Genomic DNA, 27214 nt, shown 5'->3' with positions numbered 1-27214 from the left:
ACAGGGGAGGGCCAGGGAAGGATTGATTATGTACCTGGTGATTATGTACCGGTGATTATGTACCTGGGCACAGAAGGTGGCAGAAGGCCATCAGGAGGCGAGAGCCACATCCAGGAAAGATCTGGGGGAGCCGAAATCCCCCTTGAAAAAAGAGGTCTCACAGAGGACGGGGACCCCCCTGACTGCACTAAATTGAGTGTGAGAGGAATTGCCAGACCCACCACCAACGGAGAGGCAAGAAGAGGACTTACTTGTGAGTTTGGAGGGATTTTTAAGCAGCTCAAGATTGCCAGAGGGGATTCGGGGAGATTTTCACATGCAAGGCTGCAACTGTTGCAGAGGGTGTCAATCTGTGTGTGGAAGGGTTGCAGGGTTTGGCCACTGGTGCTTCTCTTCCGAGGGCCCCTGCCTCTTGTGTCTGTGAAGGATCCTGCAGTTGGGTCCTAATGGGTTAAGCCTCTGGGAACGTTGCCCTGGACTTGCCCAAGTGAATTTGAAGATTCTGCCAATTGGTGTGTTTGCTTATCACTGCCATTGCTCTTGTTGTTAAGCTTATATGGTACTTTATTTATTCAATGCATATATAGCCTACCTCCCCCCCCCCAAAGGAGCTCAAGGTGATTTACATGATTGGTCCCCTCCTCATTTAATCCACACAACAACCATGTGAGGTAGAATAAAAAAATTCCTTCAGTAGCACCTTAAAGACCAACTAAGTTTTTATTTTGGTATGAGCTTTCGTGTGCATGCACACTTCATCAGATACACTGAAACAGAATCCACCAGACCCTTATGTATATTCGGAGGGTGGGGGTGATGGGAATGGGTGATGGGCTGATAGGAGTGGTAAACCTGTTAACGACTGTTAATGACTGCAATTGGTCTTGCAGGGGGGGAAAGCAAGGGCTGAGGTGCTAAGGAAAGCTTGATCATGTATAATGAGATAAGAATCCAATGTCTTTGTTCATTCCAGGTGGCTCCATGGTTTTAAGCTTGCTAATGAGTTGCAGTTCAGCAACTTCTCTTTCCAGTCTGTTTCTGAAATTTTTCTGTAATAAAACAGCTGCTTTGAGAACTTGTATAGAATGTCCTGGGAGATTGAAGTGTTCTCCTACTGGTTTCTCTGTCTTGTGTTTCCTGATGTCAGATTTATGTCCATTTATCCTTTGGCGTAGGGTTTGGCCTGTTTGTCCAATATAGAGAGCTGAAGGGCACTGTTGGCATTTGATGGCATACACAATGTTAGAAGATGAGCAATTAAATAGTCCTGAGATGGTATGTTGGATGTTGTTGGGGCCAGTAATGGTGTTGTCCGGGTGTATGTGGCAGCAAAGTTGGCATCTGGGTTTATTGCAGGCTCTGGTACCAGTGTCCATGTTAAGTCTAGTGGTTGTATTATTGTGGGTGAAGAGTTGTTTAAGATTGGGTGGCTGTCTGTAGGCAATGAAAGGTCTTCCTCCTAGAGCTTGAGAAAGAGAGCTGTCATTGTCCAGGAGAGGCTGTAGATCTCTGATGATGCGTTGTACTGTTTTAACTTGGGAGCTGTATGTGATGACTAGTGGTGTTCTGTTATTTTCTTTTTTGGGTCTGTCTTGCAGCAGGTTCTCCCTAGGTATCAGTCTGGCTCTGTTGATCTGTTGTTTAACTTCATCAGGTGGATATTTTAGTTCTAAAAAGGTTTGCTGTAGATCTCTTAGGTGAGATTCTCTGTCTGTAGAGTTGGAACAGATGCGGTTGTAACGTAAGGCCTGGCTGTATACGATGGATTGTTTGGTATGTTTGGGATGGTAGCTAGAAGCATGTAGATATGTTTGTCGGTCAGTTGGTTTTCTGTATAAGGTGGTGTCTATATGTCCATCCTGTATTTTTATAGTAGTGTCCCAAAAATGTATTTCTTGCATAGATTGGTTCATTGTTAGGTTGATGGTGGGGTGGAAGTCATTGAATGTCTGGTGGAAGGTTTCCAGGGTCTGTTGTCCATGTGTCCAGATAATAAAAATATCGTCAATGTATCGCAGGTACAATGTATCGTAGGTACATGTGAGGTAAGTTAGGCTGAGAGACAGTGACTGGCCCCAAATCACCCAGCGAGCTTCATGGCCCAGTGGGAATTTGAACCCTGGTTTCCTATGTCCTAGTCTTTCATTCTAGTCACTGCACCACACTGGCTCTCATTACAGAGCAACGTGGGAAAACAAGACAGGTCCCTGCCCCAAAGAGCTTGCAGTTTCATTTATTATATAGAGGGTGTCTTTCTAGCTTGGACACTGAAGGGATTGACTGAGGCCCTCTTGTGAGTGCCTTACACAGCTTTTAGTGTGGTGGCACCCACACTTTGGAATGAGATCCTCTTCAAAATGTGAGACTGGATTACTGCAATGCATTATGTGTGGGGCTTCCCTCCTGCTTGAGTTGGAGGCTGCAGCTGGTGCAGAATGCTGCAGCTTAATTGCTGACAGGAGCGAGCCCTGTGTCTGCTGCTGAGCCTGTACCGTTCCTTGCCTGAATAAAGATCTCTGTCTTACTTCCAAGGAACAGCCCCTGCCTGTGTGCATTGAATGGTAGATGGGACAGTCAGGCTCTGGGGATAAACAGCAGGGGAGAGCGAGCTGTGCTTTCACATCTCATGGTGTCTGGCTGGGCACTCTTGGACACAGAATGCTGGTCTGGAGGAGCAAAATTTCAGAATGGTGGATTTATTGGTTCTGGGTGCCATCCAGTCTTAGGTTGGAATTAGGGTAGAACCTGGACTAGGAACTGGATTGTAGCTGTGGTGATCTAATGCTTAGACCACTTTCACACTTGTCAATGGAGGTGATTTTTGCAGTTCCTGCAGGCGCCTGCAGTATAAACATAACATTAATATAGGCTAGCATGTACAATTTTTTTTTTAAAAAAAGAAAAACAGGCTTCATTTCTGCTTCTGTCATGTTAGCAATGTTTGTGCATGCTCTGAAATAGCATGAAAGTGTCTGAGCAAAAGGGTTGCCTCGGAAGATGTTCCGTTCCGTCATTCCGCAAGGGCTGTGAGCAAGTCTCTTAAAACTCTGTTTACAGAGCAGAGACAATACTCATCACTTGGGAATGATCTGTGTCATAATCACCCTCATCACCGCATAGACGGGGCAAGGAAAACATCTCCGGAACGGCAGGCATCTAGGTGTACACAACATCCAGGCACCACCCTTTCCCAGTCCTGTCTTGGAGTTGCTGGCAGGACAATGAGCAAATTCCAAGGTGCTTGAAGAACATCAACGGGGTCCAGAAATCGTGTGGATTTCTCTTTAAGGCAGGAGGCATCCTCAGAGAGATGAGGTGCTCTCTGGAGTAGCTGCTCCCCTGGGATGGCCCTGCTTCCCCTTGAGGCCACCAGAAGCCCATGTCTGAGCATATTCTGGGATGGGCAGAGCAATCTGAATGTTTCAACTCTCTCTCTGCCTGTGTGCACAGGCTTGACGGGCTCTGCCAAGTCTATTCTTGTTGCCCAGTGTAAAAACTTGGGACTGCTGGGCACCCCGTCTGTTGTTCTGCTAGCCTCACCCTGCCCTCTGCCAAAATGCCAGGGTAAGATCCAGGCGCTCGCTACTTCCTGGAGGAAAGCCAGATTCCTGTGGATTCTCGCAAAGCTGGACTGAATCCTATTTGTGCCGGGTGCTGAACAGCCTCTGCATCCTTAACTTTCAGGATAGACAAAAGACGGTCCTTCGTCACACAGCACCCAGTTCATGCCCACAAGAGGCAGGGCCGGCTGGCCACCAACCTGGATGGCCTTAAAAGAGGAGGGGAGGGCTATTGATGGCTACTAGCCAATATGGCTGTGCTCCACTGTCAGAGGCAGTATGCAGACTCTGAATAGCCTAAGAGATCTACAGCAAACCTTTTTAGAACTAAAATACCCACCTGATGAAGTTAAACAACAGATCAACAGAGCCAGACTGATACCTAGAGAGAACCTGCTGCAAGACAGACCCCAAAAAGAAAATAACAGAACACCACTAGTCATCACATACAGCTCCCAAGTTAAAACAGTACAACGCTTCATCAGAGATCTACAGCCTCTCCTGGACAATGACAGCTCCCTTTCTCAAGCTCTGGGAGGAAGACCTTTCATTGCCTACAGACAGCCACCCAATCTTAAACAACTCCTCACCCACAATAATACAAGCACCAGACTTAACATGGACATTGGTACCAGAGCCTGCAATAAACCCAGATGCCAACTTTGCTGCCACGTACACCCGGACAACATCATTACTGGCCCCAACAACATCCAACATACCATCTCAGGACTATTTAATTGCTCATCCTCTAACATTGTGTATGCCATCAAATGCCAACGGTGCCCTTCAGCTCTCTATATTGGACAAAAAGGCCAAACCCTACGCCAAAGGATAAATGGACACAAATCTGACATCAGGAACCACAAGACAGAAAAACCAATAGGAGAACACTTCAATCTCTCAGGACATTCTATACAAGATCTCAAAGCAGCTGTTTTATTACAGAAAAATTTCAGGAACAGACTGGAAAGAGAAGTTGCTGAATTGGAACTCATTACCAAGCTTAAAACCATGGAGCCACCTGGGATGAACAAAGACATTGGATTCTTATCTCATTATGCATGATCAAGCTTTCTTTAGCGCCTCAGCCCTTGCTTACCCCCTGCAGGACCAATTGCAGTCATCAGCAGTCATTAACAGCCATCCACAGGTTTACCACTCCCATCAGCCCATCACCCATTCCCACCCCCACCCCCCTCTGTATATACATAAGGGTCTGACTCTTCTGTTTCAAGTGTATCTGAAGAAGTGTGTATGCACACGAAAGCTCATACCAAAATAAAAACTTAGTTGGTCTTTAAGGTGCTACTGAAGGAATTTTTTAATTCTGAATAGCACTGCTAGGAACCACAGGTCAGGAGGGCGCTGTTGCACCCAGTTTCCGCTTGTCGGTTCCCCATTGAGGCATCTGGCTGCCCCCTGTGAGAACAGGATACAGGTGTTGATGGGCATTTGGCCCAATCCTTCCCACTCCTCTTTATGTCCTTATGCTGTCCTGCTAAAGGTGATCTGTTACACAAGGATTTGAAAGGAAAAACAACGTCAGGGCAGACTTTCAAAACGGGCAATTTTTCATTCATTCCTGGCAGAATAATGCACCTTCTTCTATTGAATGTTTATGTAGCAGTAAAGGGAAAGAGATTTATTACGGCACAATAGACTACTATGACTAGAGTCCACATCACCAGATGCGCAGAGCGTTAGTCTCATTCTGAGTTGGAAGGTGAGAGAATGGTAAACAATGGGACATAATAGCAAAAAAGTACAGCCTGTGACCGGTCAATTACAGGCTAGACCTATGCAAATTAAGCAGTGACCTGCAGTAATTGGTGGCAGAACAACTGTATTTGCTGCTAAGCAAATTAACACCTAAAGGGGGACAGGAAGGAAGCCATTATTTTCCCTCAGTGCCCAATGAATAGAACCACACTTTGTTATTTGCTCCAATTCAGCTATTTCACTCTGGTTCCTTCCTTTGAAGTCGCTCTCCTGGAGGATGGCAACTTTTCTAGTTGGCAGCAGAGTGTCCAGGGAAACGGAAACATTCTGAGGGATGACATTTCGGACTCCGGATTCCTGCCTGTTGCCTCTATGTGTGTCCCATGCAGAATGCAGAAAGGCACCGTGGCCAGCTGGGAGATGAAGGAAGGAGGGATGGCCCCGAATCTAGACAGCTTGAAAAGAGGATGAGACAAATTCGTGGTGGAGGAGCAGGGGGCTATCGACAATAGCTATGCCCTGCATCCACACTCAGAGGCAGCGATGCATCTTCTGAACACTAGATTCTATGAACTGCAGGAGCGGAGAGGGCTGTTCTTGTGCTCAAATCCTGCTTGTGGGATTCTATGCAATTTTAAAAAATAAAGGGATGACTTCTGGTCCATCCTGGCGTGCCTCTGACCCAAGAGGCGGGTGGCGCAGGCTGCCTTGGCTCTCCTAAACTCCCCCGTTCAAAGAGGCACAGCTCTTTTGTGTTACATGGAAGGGAGAGCAAGAGGCAAAGACTGACATAGATTGCTGTTGCCAGGGTCAAAGCTGGTGCCAAGATCAGGATGCAGCCCAGGGCATCGGCCACAATGGCTTGGCTGCAATCCTAGGGCCTCTCTGGGGTGCCTCCTTCCCCTACATTCAGCCACAGGTCATTGAAGCCAGAGGAGCAGCTTGGGGGTGGCATTTACACTGGCCCATCCAAACATCCTTCTGCTCAGCCGTTGCTTTGCTGTCACTGAGTGGAGAGCCAGTGTGGCCTAGTAGTTAGAGCGCCGAACAGGTCCTGAGAGAGACCAGGGCCCGAATCCACACACTTGCCCATAAAACGCACTGGGGTGCCTTTGTGTGTATGTGCCACTACCTCGCAGGGCTGTTGTGGGGATTAAATGAGGGTGGTGGTGGGGAAACATGTACACCGCCTGGAACTCCTTAGAGCAAAAAAACTGCTCTATACAGGTGAAAGTAGGAAAATTAGAATATCATCGAAAAGTGCATTTATTTCAGTAATGCAACTTAAAAGGTGAAACCAATATGAGATAGATGCATGACATGCAAAGCAAGATATGTCAAGCTTTTATTTGTTGTAATTGTAATTATTTAATTGAATCCCGACAAGACAGAAGTACTGTTTGTGGGGGACAGGAGGCGGGCAGGCGTGGAGGACTCCCTGGTCCTGAATGGGGTAAATGTGCCCCTGAAGGACCACATGCGCAGCCTGGGAGTCATTCTGGACTCACAGCTGTCCATGGAGGCGCAGGTCAATTCTGTGTCCAGGGCAGCTCCATCTTGTACGCAGGCTGAGACGCTACCTGCCCACAGATGTCTCGCCAGAGTGGTACATGCTCTAGTTATCTCCCGCTTGGACTACTGCAATGCGCTCTACGTTGGGCTACCTTTGAAGGTGACCCGGAAACTACAACTAACCTAGAATGCGGCAGCTAGACTGGTGACTGGGAGCGGCCGCCGAGACCACATAACACTGGTCCTGAAAGACCTACATTGGCTCCCAGTACGTTTCCAAGCACAATTCAAAGTGTTGGTGTTGACCTTTAAAGCCCTAAACAGCCTCAGTCCAGTATACCTGAAGGAGCGTCTCCTCCCCCATCGTTCTGCCCGGACACTGAGGTCCAGCGCCGAGGGCCTTCTGGCAGTTCTCTCGCTACGAGAAGCCAAGTTACAGGGAACCAGGCAGAGGGCCTTCTCGGTAGTGGCACCCACCCTGTGGAATGCCCTCCCACCAGAGGTCAAAGAGAACAACAATTATCAGACCTTTAGAAGGCATCTTAAGGCAGCCCTGTTTAGGGAAGCTTTTAATGATTGATGGATTTCTGTATTTTAATGTTTTGTTGGAAGCTGCCCAGAGTGGCTGGGGGAACCTGGCCAGATGGGTGGGGTATAAATACGGTAATAATAATAATAATAATAATAATAATAATAATAATAATAATAATAATAATAATAATTTGTTAGGCGGCTCAATTATAAATAGAATGTAATTAATGAAATGTAATAGTGATGATTATTTTTGTATTATTGTAACTATATGTTTTATTACTGTGGAATTTCCAAAAGAAAGCATTTGTAAAAATAAAAAATAAAAAGTTGCATTACTGAAATAAACGCACTTTTCGACGATATTCTAAATTTCCGAGTTTCACTTGTAAATGCAGCTAAGCCTAAGGACACGAGCTGTCCTACGGAGGGCCACTTTCAGCAGCAGGAGTTCCGGGACTCGCACGGGATGGAAAGCACGAAACCTTTGCAGGCACAAACTTCACGAATTCACCGTGCAAGAGCCGCCGGGGCCAGTGCGGCTTCCTCGCGAGTAAGCGGCATGCGAGGCCACAATCCTGTGCCTGCTCACCTCGGGATGCAAGGCTCGTGCAGAGCACCAGTCGGGCGAGGAGGAGACCGCCTGGCAGGGCAGCTTTTACTCGCGTGCATCGGCGCCGTCACCGCCCGGGGGCCCACGTGGCACCCTGCCCGCCCGCCCGGTGGGCGTGGCCTCCCGCCGGAGGCTCCCTGGTTGGAACGCTCCCCGTTGTGACGTCACGGGGCTTCCAGAAGCCTCCCGCACGCTTCTCTTCGCGGCCGGATGGGTGGGTTGAAAACCGGCACGCGAGGCACCTCTGGCCAATGGTGAGGCGCGCACGCGGAGGGACCGCTCCCGGTCTCCTAGAGACCAATGACAGCCGAGAATGGGCGTGACTGGCTGGCAGCGAGGCCAATAGAGGAGGCGGGAGAGAGAGTCTGGGGGAGGCTGAGGGAGGGGAGCGGGGGTGGGGCGGAGCCCAGGGGGCGGAGCCTCCTTCCCTCGTTCGCCAAAGGGAGCGGCGTCTTGTCGAGATGGGCGTCGGACGGGGCCAATAGGCGTGCGAGGGCGGTGCAGGAGCGGGCCGTTGCTAGGCAGGGGCGGGCTCCCGGCCCCCGCACGCCCGAGGGCCAGGCTCCGGTAGGCGGGCGGGACGGGACGGGACGGAGGTGAGTCTCGTTTGGAGGGGGAGGAGGAGGGACGCGGCGCCCCACCTGACGAGGGGCGACGGGAGAGGAGCAGGGGGCGGGGCTCTGGCTCTGGTCCCGCCCCCATCGACCCCTGGAAGCGGCCTTGGCGGGGGAGGGGCTAATGGCTCCTCTCCCCCATGGATAGATGGGGGGGGGGTCCCGTCTTAGCTGTCCTATGCGGGGAGGGGCTGGAACTCGACCCCCTTCCTTGGGCCGGTGGGGGGACGGGCGGATAAAGGCTCCCAGGGAGGGGGGGGGGTGTTGGGCGAATTGTCGCCCCCTCCCCACTTTGCCCAGGCGGGCTCCCATTGCTGGTTTGTGGGAGGGGGTCCTGGCTGCGGAAGGGGGGAGGGGTGGAGGAGAGGACGGCCCCCCTTCCTTGCGCAGGGCAATTGGGGGTCTCCTGGGGGGGCCCTGGGGGTGTCGCTCCCCCCAGCCCAGCCAAACTCCCCTCCGCCTCGTCTTCCGCCCCAGGCGCCCCTTTCGCCCTGTCCGTCCTGACATGATGCCTATGGACCTCTCCTCCGCTTCCCCTTCGGGGCGCCTCCCCTGCCCCCCCCAGTCCCAGCTGCGAAGTGGGGCAGAGCACCCCCTCGCGAGGGCAGCCTTTGCGCGCTGCCAGGAGGGGCGAGAGTTGACTTTCCGGCTGTGAGTGCGGGTGTGTGTGTGTGTGTGTGTGGCAGGGGGCGGAGAAGTGGGGAGGGGCCTGGGGGCGGCCGCTGCTGCTGCCGGCTCCCTCTCCCCTGGCGCTGCTGCCTGTGTGTGTGGGCACCGGGTGGGCATGGCTGGCGATGATTCACTCGAAGTGTAGTCATGACATTTCTGCACGCTGACTCCCTGCCGTCTTTGTCGTCGTCGCTGGTGGCGCTGGAACTTGGTCCCTCTGCCTGCCCGAGCCAGCGCACGGCATTCCTGCCTGCCTGTCTGCCTGCGGGTGCCTGTGCGCGCTCCATCCCCTGCTCGCTCGCTCGCTCCCGCACACTCTGCGCGCCTTGACCAAACTTGGGCTTTGAGCGCTGCTGCTGCTGCTGCTGCCACTACTGAGTGACTCCCTCCGGCTGATATGCCAGCAATTCTGCTCTTCTGGAGCCGCGTGGAGAGGTACCCGCTTTCTTTTCTCCGGATCGGGACTCCGCTCTCCCTGCCCACCCTCAGGCAGGGGATGCGGAAGAACACCCCCCTTCCCAGTGGTCCAGCGCCAGCTGCATCCCTTGAGGGTCGGGGCCACGCGGCTGTGCCTGCCTCTAGTTCGGTGGTGGGTGAAATGCCCCTTTGTTTGGGAGGCAGAGGAGCGGCTGCCAGTTAGGGGACACCTGGCCCCCTGGTCCGGTCTGGGCTTCTCTGGAATCTCAGGGGACGGCTGTGGATTGTTTGAGAAGGACCATTGTGTAGCTGTTGTTTGCTTTTTTTGTCTGCCTGCAAAATCCCGCTGGGGTGGCCGCTGGGTGTTGGGGACTCTGAAGCGGACCAGGTGATCGGGCAGTGTGACCGGGGAGGGATCCCTGGACGGGGATCTCTCGCGCTCTTCCTTGTGGCTGCCGCTGCCGTGGCTTCGGATGGACGTCCAGCGACAGCCGAGAGTGGCTTTGGGAGCAGAGCGGCTTCCGGGTCGTCCCGAGCTGCCTCTTTGCTCAGCGGTGAGGTCTCCTGCTTACTTGCGCTTACTTGGGTTTCAGGAAGTGGAGTGACTGCATGCGCAGGTGCTAGTTAGACTCGGGAGTCAGCGTGGGGCTGGTGCTTTCCACATGCGCTTCAGGGATAGATGCTGCAGGGCAGGGAACACTGAACTCCACAAAGCGCCAAGCAAGAGTCACTTTTCTTGGCGTTCTCTGACACTGGTGGACCTCGCAGGGACAGCGTTAGCTTTGAGCTGATTGTCTCTTGTGTGGAAGCCTTGAAGTATGCATTCCGGGGTGGAGGGAAGGTTTTCGAGAGGCGGACTGTCTCCCCGCTTAGGCTTAAGAATTTGGCACGTTCTTCTCAAACACCGGTTCATTGAAGATGCCAAGCCGACTCCTGATGGCTCTGGGAGCTAAGTTGGCTACCCATTCCCTGCCCTGTTCTGTCCCTCATGGGGAAGGATCGCCAACAGGCTGTCCGGTGTGGGGCTCTGCACCTGCTGCTCAGTCTCCGAGGATGAGCAGAAGGGCAAGAGACTGGCACCCCCCCCCCCTCAGCTGGGCAGGAAGGTTGGTAAGGTCTACTTTTCAGCCAGAGCACCCAGCAAGAAACCAATTAGAGGAGGAATCCTGACTGTCGAGTGATTTCATTGAGCATTTTCTGTGGCAAGCGGTGAGGGAGGGGGCTGCAGGAAAGCGCAGGAAGGGAAGCTTCTGGGAGGCTGCTGCCTTGTGAACCGCTGCTGCTCCCCAAATTCCCTCTGTCGGGGGAGCCTTTTGCCCTCTTCCTGAACAGCTGACTTCAGAGTCGAGTTGTGTGTGTTGGATCCAGGTCCCCTATCCGGCTCTGGCTCTGGGGAGGGGGCTGCTTTTGGAGCCTGGCTGCCGTGGTGAAGGGCTGCTTCCTGCTGCTGCCTCCATTCCTGGGCAACTGTTTTAGCGGCTGCATCTGGGAGCTCCAGGCCCCGCAAGCCATGTTCCGGATCAAGCTGGAGCCTTTAAAAATGAGCGCCTGGGCTATGAATGTGTTTGTGAAGTTTCGGTAAGTGGCTGCCTTGCCTGCTAGCGTTTGCCACGCTTGGGTGGTGGTCTGTCTGCTGGCATCCATCTTTGTCTCGTGTGCAGCGTCTGGCATCTGCTGTGGAGGGTGATGGATGGGGAGCTTGAGGAGAAGAGCCTGTGTCTCTCTTCTGATCCCCCCCCCCTGCCCCACATCACTCCCTTTGCTGGAGGATCAGAGGGGTTGATATCTGCCTGGCCTCCTGACCCAGCTCTGACATTGCCCAGGGTGGGGGGGGGCAGGATGATGGGCTGGAGATGCATATTGATTGTGCTTCGGAGGGAGCGGATGCTTAGTGGGTGGTCTTGGGGGTCCGGATCCCTTCGCAAAGGGGCTGGGCTGGGGTCGCCTTGCATTTTGTGTGTGGGTTTATCTGTGGAAAGGGCTGATATGTGTGATTTTGTGTGTTGTGGGGAATGGGCTCCTGTCCCCCTTCCGCTTGAGACTCTGTCAGGGCTGTGCTACCCAGGGATTCCTGAGAAGCACGCTCAGGCTTGCGCTGCTGAAACTGTGGATCTGGCTCCCGGTGGGTGGGAGGGGGTGATCCAGGGACTGAGTCGTGTATTACCAAAATCTGTGTGGGGTGCTGCTCCGAGAGGAGACCTATGAGGCTTGGCAGTGTTTCCTGCAGCTTGACGTCAGGCAGCCCCCACACAGAGAAGATCTTCTCTCCGCTCTTGAGGTGCCTGTTGGAGGGGGGCAGCTTCCACATGCCCTTCCAAGCTGGGGGAGCTGGGGGCAGGATCAGCCCTGCTGGGTCACTGTTGAGGCTGGGGGGGAGTCTCTCATCGCTTCCCTTCCACCCCTCCTTCCTGCATTGCAGGGGTTGGGCTACATAACCCTTAAGGGTCCCGTCTGAGTCCACGATTCCTCCTCCAGCCCCCCCCCTTTCCACCAGTGGAAGAGCCTGAGTCTATGCCCCTCAGAGCCTGAGTCTATGCCTTGGAACTTGTTCCTGGCCCCTGTCAAGTCCCTGTCAAGCTGCCATGCCAAGCACCCGAGACTTGGGCAGGGAATGTCTGCTCCAGCAGCATCTTGGAACTGTCGCCGTGGCTTCCGCATTCCTTGTTGCCAGTGTGTTCCAGAGCTGCTACCTGCCGCCAGGTGAGCTGCTTGGCCTGGGAATGCCATTCCTCCAGACGCAGCCTGGCATTTCAAGCCCACCTCCCGTGGGCCGCCTTGTGCGCCTGCCCCCTCCCTCCGTGTTCCCTGCGTGTCTAACAATAGAAACTCCCACCATGATGAGTGGGGCTGAGGAGCCCAGTCAGCGCTGCCCCCACCTGCTGGATCCTTATTTCCAGCTAGTGATCTCACTAATTAACAGAGGGAATTGCCGCTTCTGTGCCAGCGCCTCTCTTTCTGTCTCCCGGCTTACCCTTCAGAAGATGCCTCTCCAGGAAAGGGCTGAGTGTGATGTGTGGGGGCGCTCTGGGTGCCATGTGTCGGCAGCCGTGGGGCTGGCGGTGGAGGGGGCACCCACAGTGGGCCCTTAACCTTCTGCCCAGCAGAGAAGGAGGCTCTCAGCCATGCGGATGCAGAAGGGGGTGTCTTAAGGGCTTTGCCTGGCGAGAAGTGTCTGCAACTGTGACGTCAGAACCAGTGTTGGGGTCATGGTTGGAGTGTTGGATGAGGGCCCGGGAGAGACCAGGGTTCGAATCCCCATTCTGCCATGAAGCTCACTTGGGTGACCTTGGGGGCCGGTCGCTACCTCTCTGCCTAGCCCACCTTGCAGGGCAATGGTGGAGATTAAGCGAGGAAAGGGAGATAAATAAACGGGAAACTTTGGGGCCTGGCAGGAGTTTGCTGGCTGATGCCGGGCACCGTGACCCCTGTCATTCTGTATCCCAGAGCAGCTTCAAGATTTCCCTGCAGCTTATCCCAAACTGCCCCACTCTGCCCTGTGCTTGTCCTATCATCTCTGGCGGAACTCCCTCCCCCAGGAGGCAGGGGTGGCAAGCCACCTAGAGCAGTGTTTCTCAACCAGTGTGCCTCCAGATGTTTTGGGACTACAACTCCCATCATCCCTAGCTAGCAAGACCAGTGGTCAGGAATGATGGGAGTTGTAGTCCCAAAACATCTGGAGGCACACTGGTTGAGAAACACTGACCTAGAGGACCTCAAAAGATAACTGGGCAGGTTCATGGAGGAGGGGGCTATTGAGGGCTCCTGGCCTTCTGAACCCCAGTTGCTGGAAACCCCAGGAGGGGAGAGTGCGACTCTTGTGCTTGGGCCCAGCTTGCTCATTCCCGTAATGGGCGCCTGGTTGGCCACTGTGAGACCAGGATGCTGGACTAGGTGGGCCCTTGGCCGGATCCTGCAGGTGCTATTCTCAGGTGCTTATGGCAGGGAGAGACCCTGGGCTTCAGAGACCCAGGTCTTAACTTTTCTGACCGCAATTGCTCCGTCGGCCTCAGTTCCCCACCTGTGAATTGGGCATAGCGGTGACTTGCTTCACAGGCAGGAGACCCTACGAAGGCCACTCAGTCTGTTTCAAATTAAAAGTGGCCGCAGGCGTTTCATCTTGTGATCCCAGATACCACTGGAGCCTCTTGAAGGAACTTGGGACAGGGGAGTGCCTGGTTGCTTTGTCAGAGAAACGTTTTTGGTCCCCCGGGGTCGGGTGGGGAGAGAGGAAGGAGCGGCGCTGCTGGTGTTTGGGAGGCGGGGATGAGGAACTCCCCCAAGGAACCCCAAGGAACTTGGTGGGGTGGGAGACCATGAGCTGAGCAGGCAAGAGGGAGGCGGGTGCCGAATGCGAGAGTTTCTTTCTTGCTATGGCCTCATGTGTGACCTTCACAGAGCTGTTCAGTTTCTGGGAGGAAGTTGTTTCCGTGCTGTGTGTGTGAATCTCTTGGCAGGCATCCATTCGATGGTTGCTAGGGCTAGAACGGGGGCAGTCTCTGTGAAAAGACTCCCGGTTTTGTGTTTGTGTGTGTGTGCATTCTTTTTTATTATTTAAAAAAATGTAATATAGGGAAGACTGTGACCCTGATCAGTCTAGCCCAGGCATCCCCCAAACTCGGCCCTCCAGATGTTTTGGGACTACAACTCCCATCATCCCTAGCTAACAGGACCAGTGGTCAGGAATGATGGGAATTGTAGTCCTAAAAAGATATGGAGGGCCGAGTTTGGGGGTGCCTGGTCTAGCCATTGAGTGGGATCGGATGCTTTAGCATTTCCTGACAAAATTCCCCCTTCATTCCCCGCCTGCTTAGGCAAAAGTCATTGGGGACCAGTTCTGACTGGGAAATTTGCACGTGGGGGGACTGGCTGAAGCACCTCCCCTGCCTGAGACTCTTGCATCATGGGGTGGGTGGGGTGGGGGTGCCCAGAGATGGTTCTGGTTTGGCCCAAGATGGGCAGTCGCTGACCTCACATCTTATTTGGAGGTCAAGGTGTGATGTGGCCGTTTCAGATGCTCAGGATTTCAGACGCCAAGGCAGGGGAGGGTGTTTTGTGTGTGTTGGTGAGACAGCCCTTGAGGTTCATCAGAGTTCTGCAAACAGCGGAAAGAGAGGGGAGTTAGCAACAGGAAGCTGGGTCCCTGCCTGAATTCGGAAGCTCTGCAAAGGAAGGACTCCCTTTTGTGAAGGATTTTGTGCAAGGTCTGCTCTAGCGTCTGACCACCAAGAGGACCGGGCTGGACGTGGGTCTGAGACCTTTGAGTGGGGTGCGCAGCCAGAAGCGACCACCGTCCCTTAGATCTGACATGCCCCCTTGCTTGCCTGGGTGTGTCCTGTTTCCTTCCCCTCTCTGCGTTCCTGGTCACTTCCTCTGGCGTCCCTCTGCAAATCGCAGACTCTCCTCTCCTCCTTGGCGCTCACTTTTAAAAATAACTCCCCCCCCCCCCCGATTGCAAGATGTCTCCGTCTAACAGCTTCATCCTCTGCCGTCTTTCCGCTGGTACATGGTGGGAACATGTCCCCGCTTGAACTCCCAGTGCTGTATTGTTCTAAAAAGTTCTTTTAAGGCAATCTGCGAAAGCACAGAAGGGAGAGAGAAAAGCTGGGGGAAGGAATCCTTCCTTGGCTAATTAACCTCTCGTTCTGCTTCATTATGAAGCCTGCTTGCAACACATTCCTCTGCCCCCTTCCACGCTCCGGCAGCCCTGCCTTCTTCCTCCCCTTTTTGGGAATGCTGAGACCGGCCAGGCAGCCTCCCTGGCCGCCTGCTGCCCTCGACATACGCACGGCAGCTGCTTTTCCGCTGTCCGGTCCAAGGGCGGCCAGTTCTGTCCTTCCCAAGACTCCTTCCCTGCACACCTATTTGTGGCCTGGCAAAACTGGCCGTCCTCTCCAGTTACAGCGTCACGTGGTGCTGCCCTCCAAATAACAACACTGACCCATCCCTCTCGCTCTGCATTCTGCCCCCCCTGTGAATTGTGCAGGAGAGGAGGGTGAGTCAACCTCCTTAAAAATCCCTCCCCCAACCCAAACTGCTGACAGATCCAGAGGGGCAGCGGCTGGCAGAGCTCTGAGAGGCCTTCCCCAGGCCCCAGCCTTGGCGTTTGGGCACTAGAACCTCGACCGCCCCCCTCCCGTAGCACAGGTTGGTGCTGAGCTAGCAGGCAGCCGTGTGGACCGACTGACCGGGGACGGAGGGGGTGTGGAGGAGCCGTTTGGTGGTCTGCCTGGAGTCCTTGAGGCCTTTCTGATGCCCCCTCTCCCTCTCTCTCCTCTCCCTCCCCAGGAATAAAGAGTCGTCGTCGTCGTCGTCGGCTGGGACCGTCTCCACCACCAACATGGGGAAGGACTACTACAAAACGCTGGGGATCCAGTCTGGAGCCAACGAAGACGAGATCAAGAAGGCCTATCGGAAGATGGCCTTGAAGTACCACCCGGATAAGAACAAGGACCCCAACGCGGAGGAGAAGTTCAAGGAGATCGCGGAGGCCTACGATGTGCTGAGCGACCCCAAGAAGCGGGCCGTCTATGACCAGTACGGGGAAGAAGGTAAGCGGGTGGCCGGGTCTCTTGGCTTGCGGTTTATTTGGGTGGTTGGGTGGGTGGGTCTAGGCCTGCCTCCTGGTCACAGCCCCTCCCTGTGCAGCTGCCGGCTTGCAGGGATCAAGACGCCCTAATCCAGCCGCTGGCCTGATGTGCCGGAGGGAGTGTCTTGGCCTGTTTCCCTGTGATAACCTTTGAAGGGCACCTGTGGAGCCACTTCACCCACCTTTGCAGCAAAGGCGGCTAAGTGGGGAGGAAAGCCCCCTTGTGGGCCTGGGGTGTGGTAAAAGCTGACGACAGCGCTAGTTCTAGCTTCAGCTCCCTGGAGAAATGGGCACTTTTAATGGCACCGATGGCAAGGACTTGGTTCCTCCTGGAGTGTGTGGAAATGCAGTGGCGGAATGATCTGTGGGTGCAAACATCTTCCCTGTGGCATAATTGAGGCTTGGCTCATGCCGTTTCCTTCTCCGCTTCCTTTTCAGTACATGCTGCCGTGTGTGAGTGAGTGAGAGAGAGAGAGAGAGAGAGAGAGAGAGAGAGAGAGAGCCTTTCCCAATTTTAGTAATAGCTCCTTGTTTCATAAGCAAACCCAGGCTGTTGGCAGGGAACATGTCAGGTTCTGCAGGAGGAAGGGAGCTGCTGGCAAATAGCAGGGGTGTTAATCAGCCCATCCAGCCCAGGACTTGCTGAGCAGAAGGTCTCAGATAAACAACCTCCGGCAGAGTTTATCCAAATTCTGGCCTGGAAATGCATGTTCTTTGATCGGAAGAAGTTACACAGATTGAGTGAAATTGCATGCATTTGCTCTATGTGAATCTAGATTCTGAAGTATCGTTTTTAAACTAATTTAGAGGGGCAGCAGGGGACATTTGACAGGGGACATGGGAACGGGTTAGGGGGCTCCTGGGGGTGGGCCAGTAGCTGATGCCTTGACTTCTTCCTGCTGGCTCCTCCCCTCCCTCCTCCACCTTCTTGCAGTCCCACAGTTTCGCTGCCAACTTAAGGGCCAGTCTGCTTTTTTTATCGTGTGACCAAAGTGCGGAGGGGGCCGGAGGAAGATGGGATGCTCTCCTGGGGCAGCTTCGAGGTGCCAGGAGGAGCATCTGGCTTCCAGCTTTGGTCTGGAAATAAAAGCTGGGCTCTGGCAGGTGCCCTCTGCCGCCTGCTGCCTCCTGGGACTTGGGTGTGTGTCTCATGAGGCCACAGTTGTGATTGACAACATGAAATTGCTGTAATTTCAGCTAAAAGCTGCAATTCTCTTTCCTGAGGGGAATAAGCGAGTCCTTAGAAGAACCCGGCCCCATTAAGATGCTTTCTCTCTGGGATCCAGTGGAAAGCTCTGGCTGCTAAGGAGGGAGGGGGCAGGCCCTCTGGGAGGCCAGAGAGCTCTCTTGGCCACGCTCTGTCCTCTTTCCTGGGGGGGGGGGCAGGGCTGTTGGGGATGCTGCACCAGAATGTCTTGCTATTAAAAGCTTTGCAGCTGCAGGTTCGCTGGCTGCTAAATGGGGACCCAGAAAGTGCTGGCCTGGCTCTGCTCCTCTTTGCAGCCTCTCAATCTCCCTTTTCTCTCCCCAAGTTCTGGGCTGTTGGCACCCCTGTCTCCCCTGGCCTTTCGTCTTGCCGCCTGGTCTCCTGTTGGGCTTGGAAGCATCCAGCCTCCCCCCGCTCAGTCTCTGCTGTTGCAGGAACCCTTGCTCATCTTGCAGCTTAGAGGGGAGGAAGCTCCCCTGCCTGCACACTTTTTGAACCATGGAATTGCAGAGTTGGAAGGGACCCCATGGGTCATCTAGCCCAACCCCCTGCTATTCAGGAATATCAGCTAAAGCATCCCTGACAGACGGCCATTCAGTCTGTTCCACTGCCCAACAGCTCTTACCGGCAGAAAGTTGCTCCTGGTGTTTAGTCCGAATCTCCTTTCTTGTAACTCAACGTCTGGCTTTGGGCTGAAGTCCCAAATGATGCCCACTGTAATCTCAGTGTGGGTCCCCCCTCCCGGATTCTCAGCTGGGCTCCTTGCAGTGCACAACCTTGCCATGACATGGGGCTTGGTTGGGCCAGGGGGAATGGGGGTGACCTGAAGGCATTTTAAGGGGATACATGAGCGCTCTGCTGAAAGGCAAAGGGCCAGCACCCTGGGGTCACGTACGGCTTCTGTGTCCTGCACTGTTGGATTTCTGGCCCTCTCACTGGGGAACCTGTGAAGATCCTGCCAGTGGCCCATCTCACCCAGCTTTCTGTTGTCACTGGGACCCACCAGGTGCCCAGATGAGAAACCCACAAGCGGGACCCGAGCACAAGAGCCCTCTCCCCTCCCACAGCCTCCAGCAGATCTCCCCCGGGAATCCTGGAAGCTGATTTCTTAAGGATGCTGTAACTCTGTAAGGGGTAAACTACAGTTCCCAGGATTCATGGTGGTGGTGGTGGTGAAATAAGAAACTAAGAAGAGCCTGCTGGATGAGGCCAGTGGCCCACCTAGTCCAGCATCCTGTTCTCTCTCACAGGGTCACAAGAGCATCTCTCCCCTCCTGGGGTTTCCAGCAACTGGTATTCAGGAGCACGGCTGGGCTGCCGCGAGCTGTGGAGGCAGAACAGAGCCCTCCTGGCCAGCAAGCATCAAATGTTTGCCCAGGTTTTTGGCTGGCAAATTCAGGCTGCCCATTTCTGCTTCTCTTAGTGAGTTTGGTGTGTTTTTAGCCCTCCTTTCCAGAGCAGCTGCTTGATGGTCCCCCCGCTCTCTCTGTGGTTCTATTCCAGGGCTCAAAACTGGTGGCGGCTCGTCGGGCACCCCTGGGAACACCTTCCACTACACCTTCCATGGGGACCCCCACGCCACCTTCGCCTCCTTCTTTGGGGGCTCCAACCCCTTTGACATCTTCTTCACCAGCGGCCGCTCCCGGGTCTTCAACGGCTTCGACCACGACGACATGGACATCGACGACGACGAGAGCGGCGACCCGTTCAGCGCCTTTGGCCGGTTTGGCTTCAACGGGCTCAATGGCGTCCACCGCCGGCACCCGGAGCCCATCCACATGCGCCGGAAGGTCCAGGACCCGCCCGTGGTCCACGAGCTCAAGGTGTCCCTGGAGGAGATCTACCACGGGGCCACCAAGCGGATGAAGATCACCCGCCGGCGGCTGAACTCGGACGGCCGGACCATGCGGACGGAGGACAAGATCCTGAACATCGTCATCAAGCGCGGCTGGAAGGAAGGCACCAAGATCACCTTCCCCAAGGAAGGAGACGCCACTCCGGACAACATCCCCGCCGACATCGTCTTCATCCTGAAGGACAAGCCCCACTCACTCTTCCGGAGGGACGGGACAAACATCATCTACACGGCCATGATCAGTCTGAAAGAGGTGCGTCCTCCAGTCGAGGAGGGGCGGGGTAGGGACTTTGCGCGTCCCCTGTGGGGCTGCAGGCGAGAGGTTGGCACAGGAGGGCAGGGGCTGGGGGGGCAACCTTGCTGGGTTCTTGCCTGCTATTTGCTGCCCCACTCCCTCCTGGCAAAGAAGGGGCCTTTCCTGTGTTTTCCAGGGTTTTAGAGGGTGCAATTCCTTTGGGATAAAGGGTACGTTGGCAGAAAAAGCTGTTTGTGGTGGGCTCTCCTTCACTTTTCAAGCAGAGGGTGGAAGGCCTTCTGCCAGGGATTCGCCGGCTGTGATTCCAACATTGCTGGGGGTTGGACTGGATGACCCTCAAGGTCCCTTCCAACCCTACAATTCTGTGATATGTGGTGAAGCAACATGACGAGAAGAGGAAGCTTGATGCCCTGAGGTGTACAGGCAGGCAGGCAGGCAGGCAGGCAGGCATCTGTGAAGCTACCCAAAGAAAGAGGATAGCCTACCCTAGAAGGGGTTGAAGACCTCCTGCATTGCAGGGGGTTGGACTAGATGAGCCTTGGGGGTCTCTTCCAACTCTGCAGTTCTATGATTCCGCGATTCCTGCAGAGGCAGACTCCAGTAGGCCTGGACAAAGAGAGGCAGAGTGAGGGCAAGCCTTGTAGACGGCCGGGTGGCAGCTGCTTCCTCCAAAATCAGGAGATAAAATGAAATCGAGACATGTAAAAAGTTCCTAGATTCTCCCCTTTGTTTTAAAGATGCTGGAAGGTCGCAGCTGTTAAAGGAAACGATAAGATTGACAGAACGGGCCTTTGTCTGAAGGAAACAAATAAAATAAGCCTTTTGTTACAAGTCTACCCCCCCCCCCACCGGATTCCTCAGCTTGTGTATAGTTCAGTCTTTGCACAACCTTTGAATCTGGCTAAAGATGTGAGCCACGTGCTGGGTGCTTCTCTTAAGGAGAGAGACGGAGGGCAGGTTAGGGGGAGATGGGAGGCCTCTGGCACTCGACAGGTGGGGAGGGGGCTCAAGAGGCGCTCTCCCAATGGATCCCCTGAGTCTTCACCTTTTCCCCCTCTCTCCCATCAACACCAAGTCATTCTATGCTCTCACCCTTTCCCAGACAATTGCATTGGCGCACAAGCTCCTGTCTTTTACGCTGCATCAGGGCTTCCCAAACTCGGGTCTCCAGCTGTTGTGGGACTACAACTCCCACCATCCCTGACCACTGGTCCTGCTAGCTAGGGATGATGGGAGTTGTAGTCCCACAACAGCTGGAGACCCGAGTTTGGGAAGCACTGTGCAGCATACAGGAAGTACGTTTAAGAAGCTGGTGTAGGGATCAGGTTGTGGTGGGACTGGATCGCAGCCGTTGGACCCTGGATGCCTGGCCCCCAAGCTCATGGAGTGGCCTTGGGCCTCCTCCTCCCTCCTGGCTTAAGCTGCCTTGCAGGGTTGTTGCTTTAGGCCTCTGTAAAGGAGAAGCTTGTCTGGTCTTCTGCCCGCACAATCTCTCCCATTCCTAGTTCTTCAGCTGGCCTTCCTCCTCCGTCTTTTCCTCTTGGGTGGGAGCCAGTCAGGGCCATTTGGGCATCTGCTGTGAAATTGCTCTCCTTTGTGCTTGTTGGCAGGCGAAGCCCCAAGGCATGTGGATTTTCCCGGAGATACTGTGGGCTGGAACAAATTTATCCATTGCTAAAAGTCTGCGGGTGGCTCCTTGGGAAGTGTGTGTGTGTGTGGGGGGGAGGCTGGAGACACAGCGGCTTCCAAGCTGAAATGCTGACAATTCTGGACTGGTGTTGGGGATGTGGGGCCATGGGAGACGTTGCTGTAGACCCACAGACCTGAGGGAGAGCTTTAAAGGGTTCTGAACAGGACAGAATGGGGCTGGAAACAACTAAGGAAGCTGCTCTCCCCAATGGCACATATGCAGCCTGGGGCACTGCCGGCCAGTTACAAGGGGCCACCAGGACCAGGTGATCTGAGCAAGCTGACCTGGTCTCTTGTCGCAGCCGGGCTAACGTGGAGGAAGGTGGGGTGGGACGCCTTCTCAATGCAACATCTCGCCGTTATGTCATACTTTGAGCCCAACCGCTGTCTCCCAGGAAGAAGGTTGCATAAAAGCAAGTGCATCGCTTGCAGTTAAACTATGGAACTCGCTTCTGCAGGAGGCAGTTATGTTCTGAAGGCTGCCTTAAGGCCTCAACTTCATGTCCCTAGTTAGGAGCTGCCTCTGGTGTACCTTAGGAAGCCTGGCAGACCTGCAGAGTCTCTGGGGAACCTCAAGACTTGTTGCTCAGGGTCCCATCGGGAGAGAAGCGAAAGACTCTCTCCAAAGCGGAGAGACTCAGCCAGTTTTTTGCTCCCCAAAGTTCCCTGCTGTACAATTCTGGGGCTAATAAAACAACCCCTGTGTTGCAAATCAAAGTCCAAACACTTGAAAAAAGGAGGCAACATGTTGGCCAATCTTGAGTGAAAAATTAGTGACTTTAATCCGCAGTAAATTATAAGACAGCAATCCAGGTAATATACTGTTTCGACTGATACTTCGTCAGTTATACAACTACAATAAATCAAACAAATATGAGTCAATAATCATGTCAATCACATCGATAAATGATACAATATAGACAGGTCAACAGCCAGTATGAATACACATCTAAATAGTCCATATTGCTTACATCATGCAAAAATTCGGGAAGATACAGCAATAAAACAAAAATCATAATAAAATGCAAATAAAAAATGCAACATACCTAATGTTTGTGGGTGTCCTGCGGAGCAAGGGTCATAAACATATGTAACCCCTGCTGTCAGTTACACAGAACAAAGAACTTAATATACACTAACCCAACAGGACACACCCTAGTTAACAAGGGTTACGGAGATGTTAAAGTGACATGCACCCCAAGGTCCTGAGAGTGATCTAATTAAATAAAACAGCTTAAATCAAATTTTTGCATGATGTAAGCAGTATATTACCTGGATTGCTGTCTTATAATTTACTATGGATTAAAGTCACTAATTTTTCACTCAAGATTGGCCAACGTGTTGCCTCCTTTTTTCAAGTACAATTCTGGGGGACAGGGAGAGACAGGAGGGTGCAGAAGGGAGCCCCCTCCCTGCCACCTTCCTCTTCCACACCACACAGGTCAGGGTTAAGGAAGAACCTTTGGCTGCTCTATTTCTGCAGTGGTGGGTAAAAATAGCCCCTGGTCCAGGCCTGAGCTGCTGCTGCCTCTGCCATTCCAGACCATTATCCTTGAAGTTGGCAGGAGAAGATCCTCGAAAGTTTTAACTTCCTGGAAGTAGCATGTCTCTCTCTCTCTCCCCCCCCCCCCCCGCTACACAGAGGACTGAAAGCCAAAGCCGCCCCCTCCCGCGGACTCTTGCTTTCATGAGCCTTTGGAGGCCACTGGCTGCCAAGCGGGCAAAGGCCGCTGTGTGTGCAACAGCTGAGCAGGCGCTGGAAGCCACGGCCGGCCAGCGCCCCCCCCCATCCAGTTCTGGTTCCCTTGCTGGGGATTAAGCCATAAAGCCTCTCTAAATTTAGCCTGTGCAGGCTCTGTCGCTCGGGCACAGTGCAGGTTGCCGGCTGGGATTTCATAATTCTGCCCCCCCCCGATGTTTCCTTTTCTGATTCTTTGGGGGTGGGTTGGGTTTCAGGGGCGACATAATAGAAATGTTCTGAAAGAAAGCGCATTTTTAAAAACACCAGGTATTGTGTGCATCTGGTGGCTGTTCCCTGAGCCTGCCTAAAATAACACTGTGCCATTATTTATTATGTGAGTCCTAATGTATATATTGCATTGTTTTAATTTTCTAAGAGTTTAATCTTCTATGTGTTTCTTGGTGTTTGCATGTCATCTGCATTGCTTCGATCTGTTGCAAGCCCTGAGCCTGGCCTAACTCTGCCTCCTCCTTCTCTTGCAGGCCTTGTGCGGCTGCACCGTCAACATTCCCACCGTGGACGGGCGCGTCATCCCGCTGCCCTGCAACGACATCATCAAGCCGGGCACCGTGAAGAGACTGCGTGGCGAAGGGCTGCCTTTCCCCAAGGTGCCCACCCAGCGCGGGGACTTGATTGTAGAGTTCAAAGTCCGCTTCCCGGACAGAATAGCCCCCCAGACCCGGCAGATCCTCAAGCAGCACCTCCCCTGCTCTTAGGGCCCCCCCTCCGGGCTGGACGGCCCCCGGCCTCCCTGCCAGGCCGGCCACCTTGCCTTCCGAGCAGCAATACTTCACTCACGGGTGCTGCGGTCCACTTGGCCTTCGCGATGCACGGGGAGGGGGAAGTGCCCCCGGCTGCCCACCCATGCCCTCCTTTTCCAAGAGACGCTCTGGCCTGGCTTGTGTGTGCGCTCCCTCTTTTGCCCCACGGCCCGGCTGGCACCCACTCTCTCTCTCCCCCCCCCCTCTCCCTCTCGAGCCTGGTGCAAGCCTCGAGCCCCCTCTCGCCGCTCCTGGAGGGTTTCTACTGGGCAGTTTGACAAGCGGCCGGCCGTCGGAAGCACTTGGGACGTGGCTTCCCCCAACCCACTCCGGTGTAAATAGGACCCGGACTTCTCTCCTGCTTCCTGCGGACGGTCTGAGGACCTTTGTGCTCTGGCTGCCACTGAGGCAATGTGCCAAGGAGCCACCCGATCCTGCCTTGCAGAAGCAGGGCCCGCCCACACCTGGACTGGGCCCCCACGGTGCCACCTGCCCTTCCTCCGTCGCTGTGTGTTTCCGTGTGGAATGGAGAAGGCCTGCTCTTGCCCTCGGCTCCCACACCACCTTCGCTTCGGAGCCCACAAGACGGCTCTGCGGAGCCAGGCCAAGCTCAGCTTCATCCGGCGAGCCAACCTGCCGCTTTTGCCACGGAGCTCGAGGCCTGCTTGGCTTGGCAGCTCCTTTGTCGCTTAATAGAAACTTTGCAAGGGTTGCTTTCTACTGTCTGGTGTGGTTCATCTGAGGGCTCCCCCCCTTTTTTTGCGGGAGCCAGGGGTGGGAGAAGCCGGCCTGAGAAGGGCACAAGCTACGTAGGCCTCAAGGTTCAGAGCCAGGGTCCGAGGAGAGGTCCGAGAGGGGGGTGTATGGGTGCGTGTCTAGGGGCACAGGGGGAGCCATTTTTCAGGGAGATCCGGAAGGGCCAGGCCAGCGTGGGGAAGAGGAGGAGGAGAGTCGCCGGGAGAGCTGCTTGTGTGGTGCTTTATTTAGAGGCTGCATTTTTAAAAACTTTTCCGAGGGACATTTTCAGAGAAGCATTTCTTATCCTCTCCAGCGGAGACTTTGCTCCACCCGCAGGGACGTCTCTGGGAAGTGAGGGGGGCTTGACTTCCAAAGGGTTTTGACGCTGTTTTGCAAAAGCACCCTTTCTCCTGCCCACCCCCTGTTAAAACCCCTCCCTGACAAAATGTGGTGCCAAAACCTGGGGATCTCTGACTTACCGTTTTGCCTGTTTGGAAGCCACTTTCTCTGACTTGAAACGGGGGCGCCTGCCTGGGCTGCCCACAGCGGTGCCCCGGGGTGGGGGGTGGGGGGGTGGCGAGCAGAGTGACCGCCTGCTTCAGCCTGGCTTTTTTTCCTGAGCTGACCCTTGGCTGCCTCCGACTTGCCCTGTGGTCGGGCGGAGAGTCTGCCGCGGCTTCCTGTATAGCTGTACAGAACCTCACACTTTGGGTCCTTTTAATGTGCAATTTTTCTCTCTGAGGAGATTGAAACTGTTAACGCAGTGTTGAACTTACCAACCAGTTTGAATGGTTAAGGCGATGCCTTTCTTTGCCCCCCCCCCCCAATGTGTGTGTGTTTTTTTTTTAAACAAATACAAAAAAACTCAGGCTGCTGGTGGTTGTGGCAGGGCTGGTGGGAGAGAGCGGAACTGGGAGCTCCTTTGGGGTTTTTCTCCGTTTCAGGGAGACCCCGAGTGGTTTTATAGCGGGTTTTTTGTATTTCTTTATTCTTTTGTAATGTCCCGTATTAATATTTAAAGAAAATAAAGTATTTTAAAAATAGTTTCTTTGTGTGCCTTCGTATTACTGTGCCTGCCGCGGAGGGGGGATGGAAACTGCCTTGTCCTTGCAGTGTTTTGCACCGGGAGACCTCTCTCTGCCTGGCTCTGCTTCCCCTTAAAGAACCGGAGAGTCACTGAGCTGGTTTGGCTGGTTTGATCGCACTCCAAGATGCAGTCTTCCAGGTCACACAGGTCCAGGACTCTTCAGGCTGGTCCTTAAAACCAAATGTATGTGGCAGGGTATGGAGCTAACACCCAACAATTAATATTTGCAGACTTTTTCAGCAAGTTGAGGGAAGGTTGCAATGTATTTTTTTGCTGCATTAACTGCAAACATGTCACAGAGCAAGTGTTGAAGTTACACGCAGCTTGTCTGAGTCCGGATCAGTGAATGCAAAGATACTTGATTGAAAAACGCTTGCTGTTTCCATTGAGCGCAGGGGCAGCTAACCTCTCTCTCTCTCTCACACACACACTTTTTATTAGATTTTTATGTTTTACGATTTAGAATATTCATTTAGACAACCTTAAAATACCAGTGACTTCCCTTCTTCTCTTTCCATGATTCGTTTTGTATAACATAAATTCCTGCATATTTTATACGAACTAAACCATTCAGTATTGCATTATTACTTCCATCGAAACTTATTTACACTGTTGGATTTAATGCTGCCGATGTTTTCATGTGTACACAACTCCCCCCCCCCATATATTCAATAAACATTTTCCAATCTCCTTTAAAGAAATGTTCTTCTTGTTCTCTTATTCTGTAAATTAGATCTGCAAGCTGGGCATATTCCGTCAATTTAAGTTGCCATTCTTGTCACCTTTCAGGTGATGTTGGGCTATGAAAATCCCATCAGCTCTGACCACGGTGACCAGAGAGATGATGGGAATTGTAGTCCTGGAAGACTGCCCCCCCACCCCAAAAGGTTTCCAAAGCTCCAGAATGTTTGAATGTGCCCAATCTGCATTTTGGAATCAAGATATTCCTTCGTCGAGACCCGTGCACTTCATGCCACAACCTGGACAGAGAGAGAGGGGGGGGGAGAGAGAGAGAGCTTGAGACCTTTCTGTATTTTGGATTTCTGCAAAGGAAAAAACGACCAAAGCTTTTCCTTGCTCTGCCTCTGAGGTCCCTGTGCCACCCAAGAACGATTTGTAGCCTAGACTACAGTGACCTATATATGCAAAGCTTTAAAGGATGCTAATTTGGAGTTCAATATCAGGCTACGCGTGCTGGCTTTTCCACACAGATCCTTTGCATCCTTTGAAGTATTTTTGAATAGATTTGTCTCTTGCCTTCTGCTGCGGTTGCTGAGTGGCCTTTAATGTGTGCTTTCCAATTTAATCTCGCCACTTCTGGAGCTCCCTGCTCTCACCAAAGGGACCCACAATCTTCCCCTCCACCCACCCATAGTGCTGTTGTTCTGTGGATTAGCTAACCTGATTATTTCCCTTCTTACTAAAAAGGTGACACCAGTTAACTTGGCAGTGTTTTTTTTTTAATATAAAAAAAATGCATGTACTTATCAGAAGTCAGCCCTGAGTGCTCCCTGGAAGGACAGATCGTGAAGCTGAGGCTCCAAGACTTTGGCCACCTCATGAGAAGAGAAGACTCCCTGGAAAAGACCCTGATGTTGGGAAAGATTGAGGGCACAAGGAGAAGGGGACGACAGAGGACAAGATGGTTGGACAGTGTTC

General features: G+C 53.4%; 1 protein-coding gene across 8 annotated transcripts; it reads left to right on the top strand.

Moving 5' to 3' along the window:
- Positions 1-96: 96 nt before the first annotated feature.
- On the top strand, positions 97-25967 carry DNAJB5 (DnaJ heat shock protein family (Hsp40) member B5). 8 transcript variants are annotated; one of them, XM_035100765.2, is made up of 4 exons: positions 97-253; positions 15921-16183; positions 18932-19536; positions 23452-25967. In XM_035100765.2, exons 2-4 carry the CDS (start codon positions 15973-15975, stop codon positions 23683-23685), a joined length of 1050 nt encoding a protein of 349 aa, XP_034956656.1. In that variant the 5' UTR covers positions 97-253; positions 15921-15972; the 3' UTR covers positions 23686-25967. The 8 variants fall into 8 exon arrangements, with proteins under 8 accessions (XP_034956656.1, XP_034956655.1, XP_034956653.1 ...); XM_035100764.2 differs by lacking the exon at positions 97-253 and adding an exon at positions 8474-8531; XM_035100762.2 differs by lacking the exon at positions 97-253 and adding an exon at positions 9240-9653.
- Positions 25968-27214: the final 1247 nt, after the last annotated feature.

This window comes from Zootoca vivipara, chromosome 11 (assembly GCF_963506605.1).
Source record: "Zootoca vivipara chromosome 11, rZooViv1.1, whole genome shotgun sequence".
Classification (NCBI taxonomy): Eukaryota; Metazoa; Chordata; class Lepidosauria; order Squamata; family Lacertidae; genus Zootoca; species Zootoca vivipara.
The sequence above is the reverse complement of the archived record's forward strand: the minus strand, read 5'-3'. Positions and strand labels throughout refer to the sequence as shown.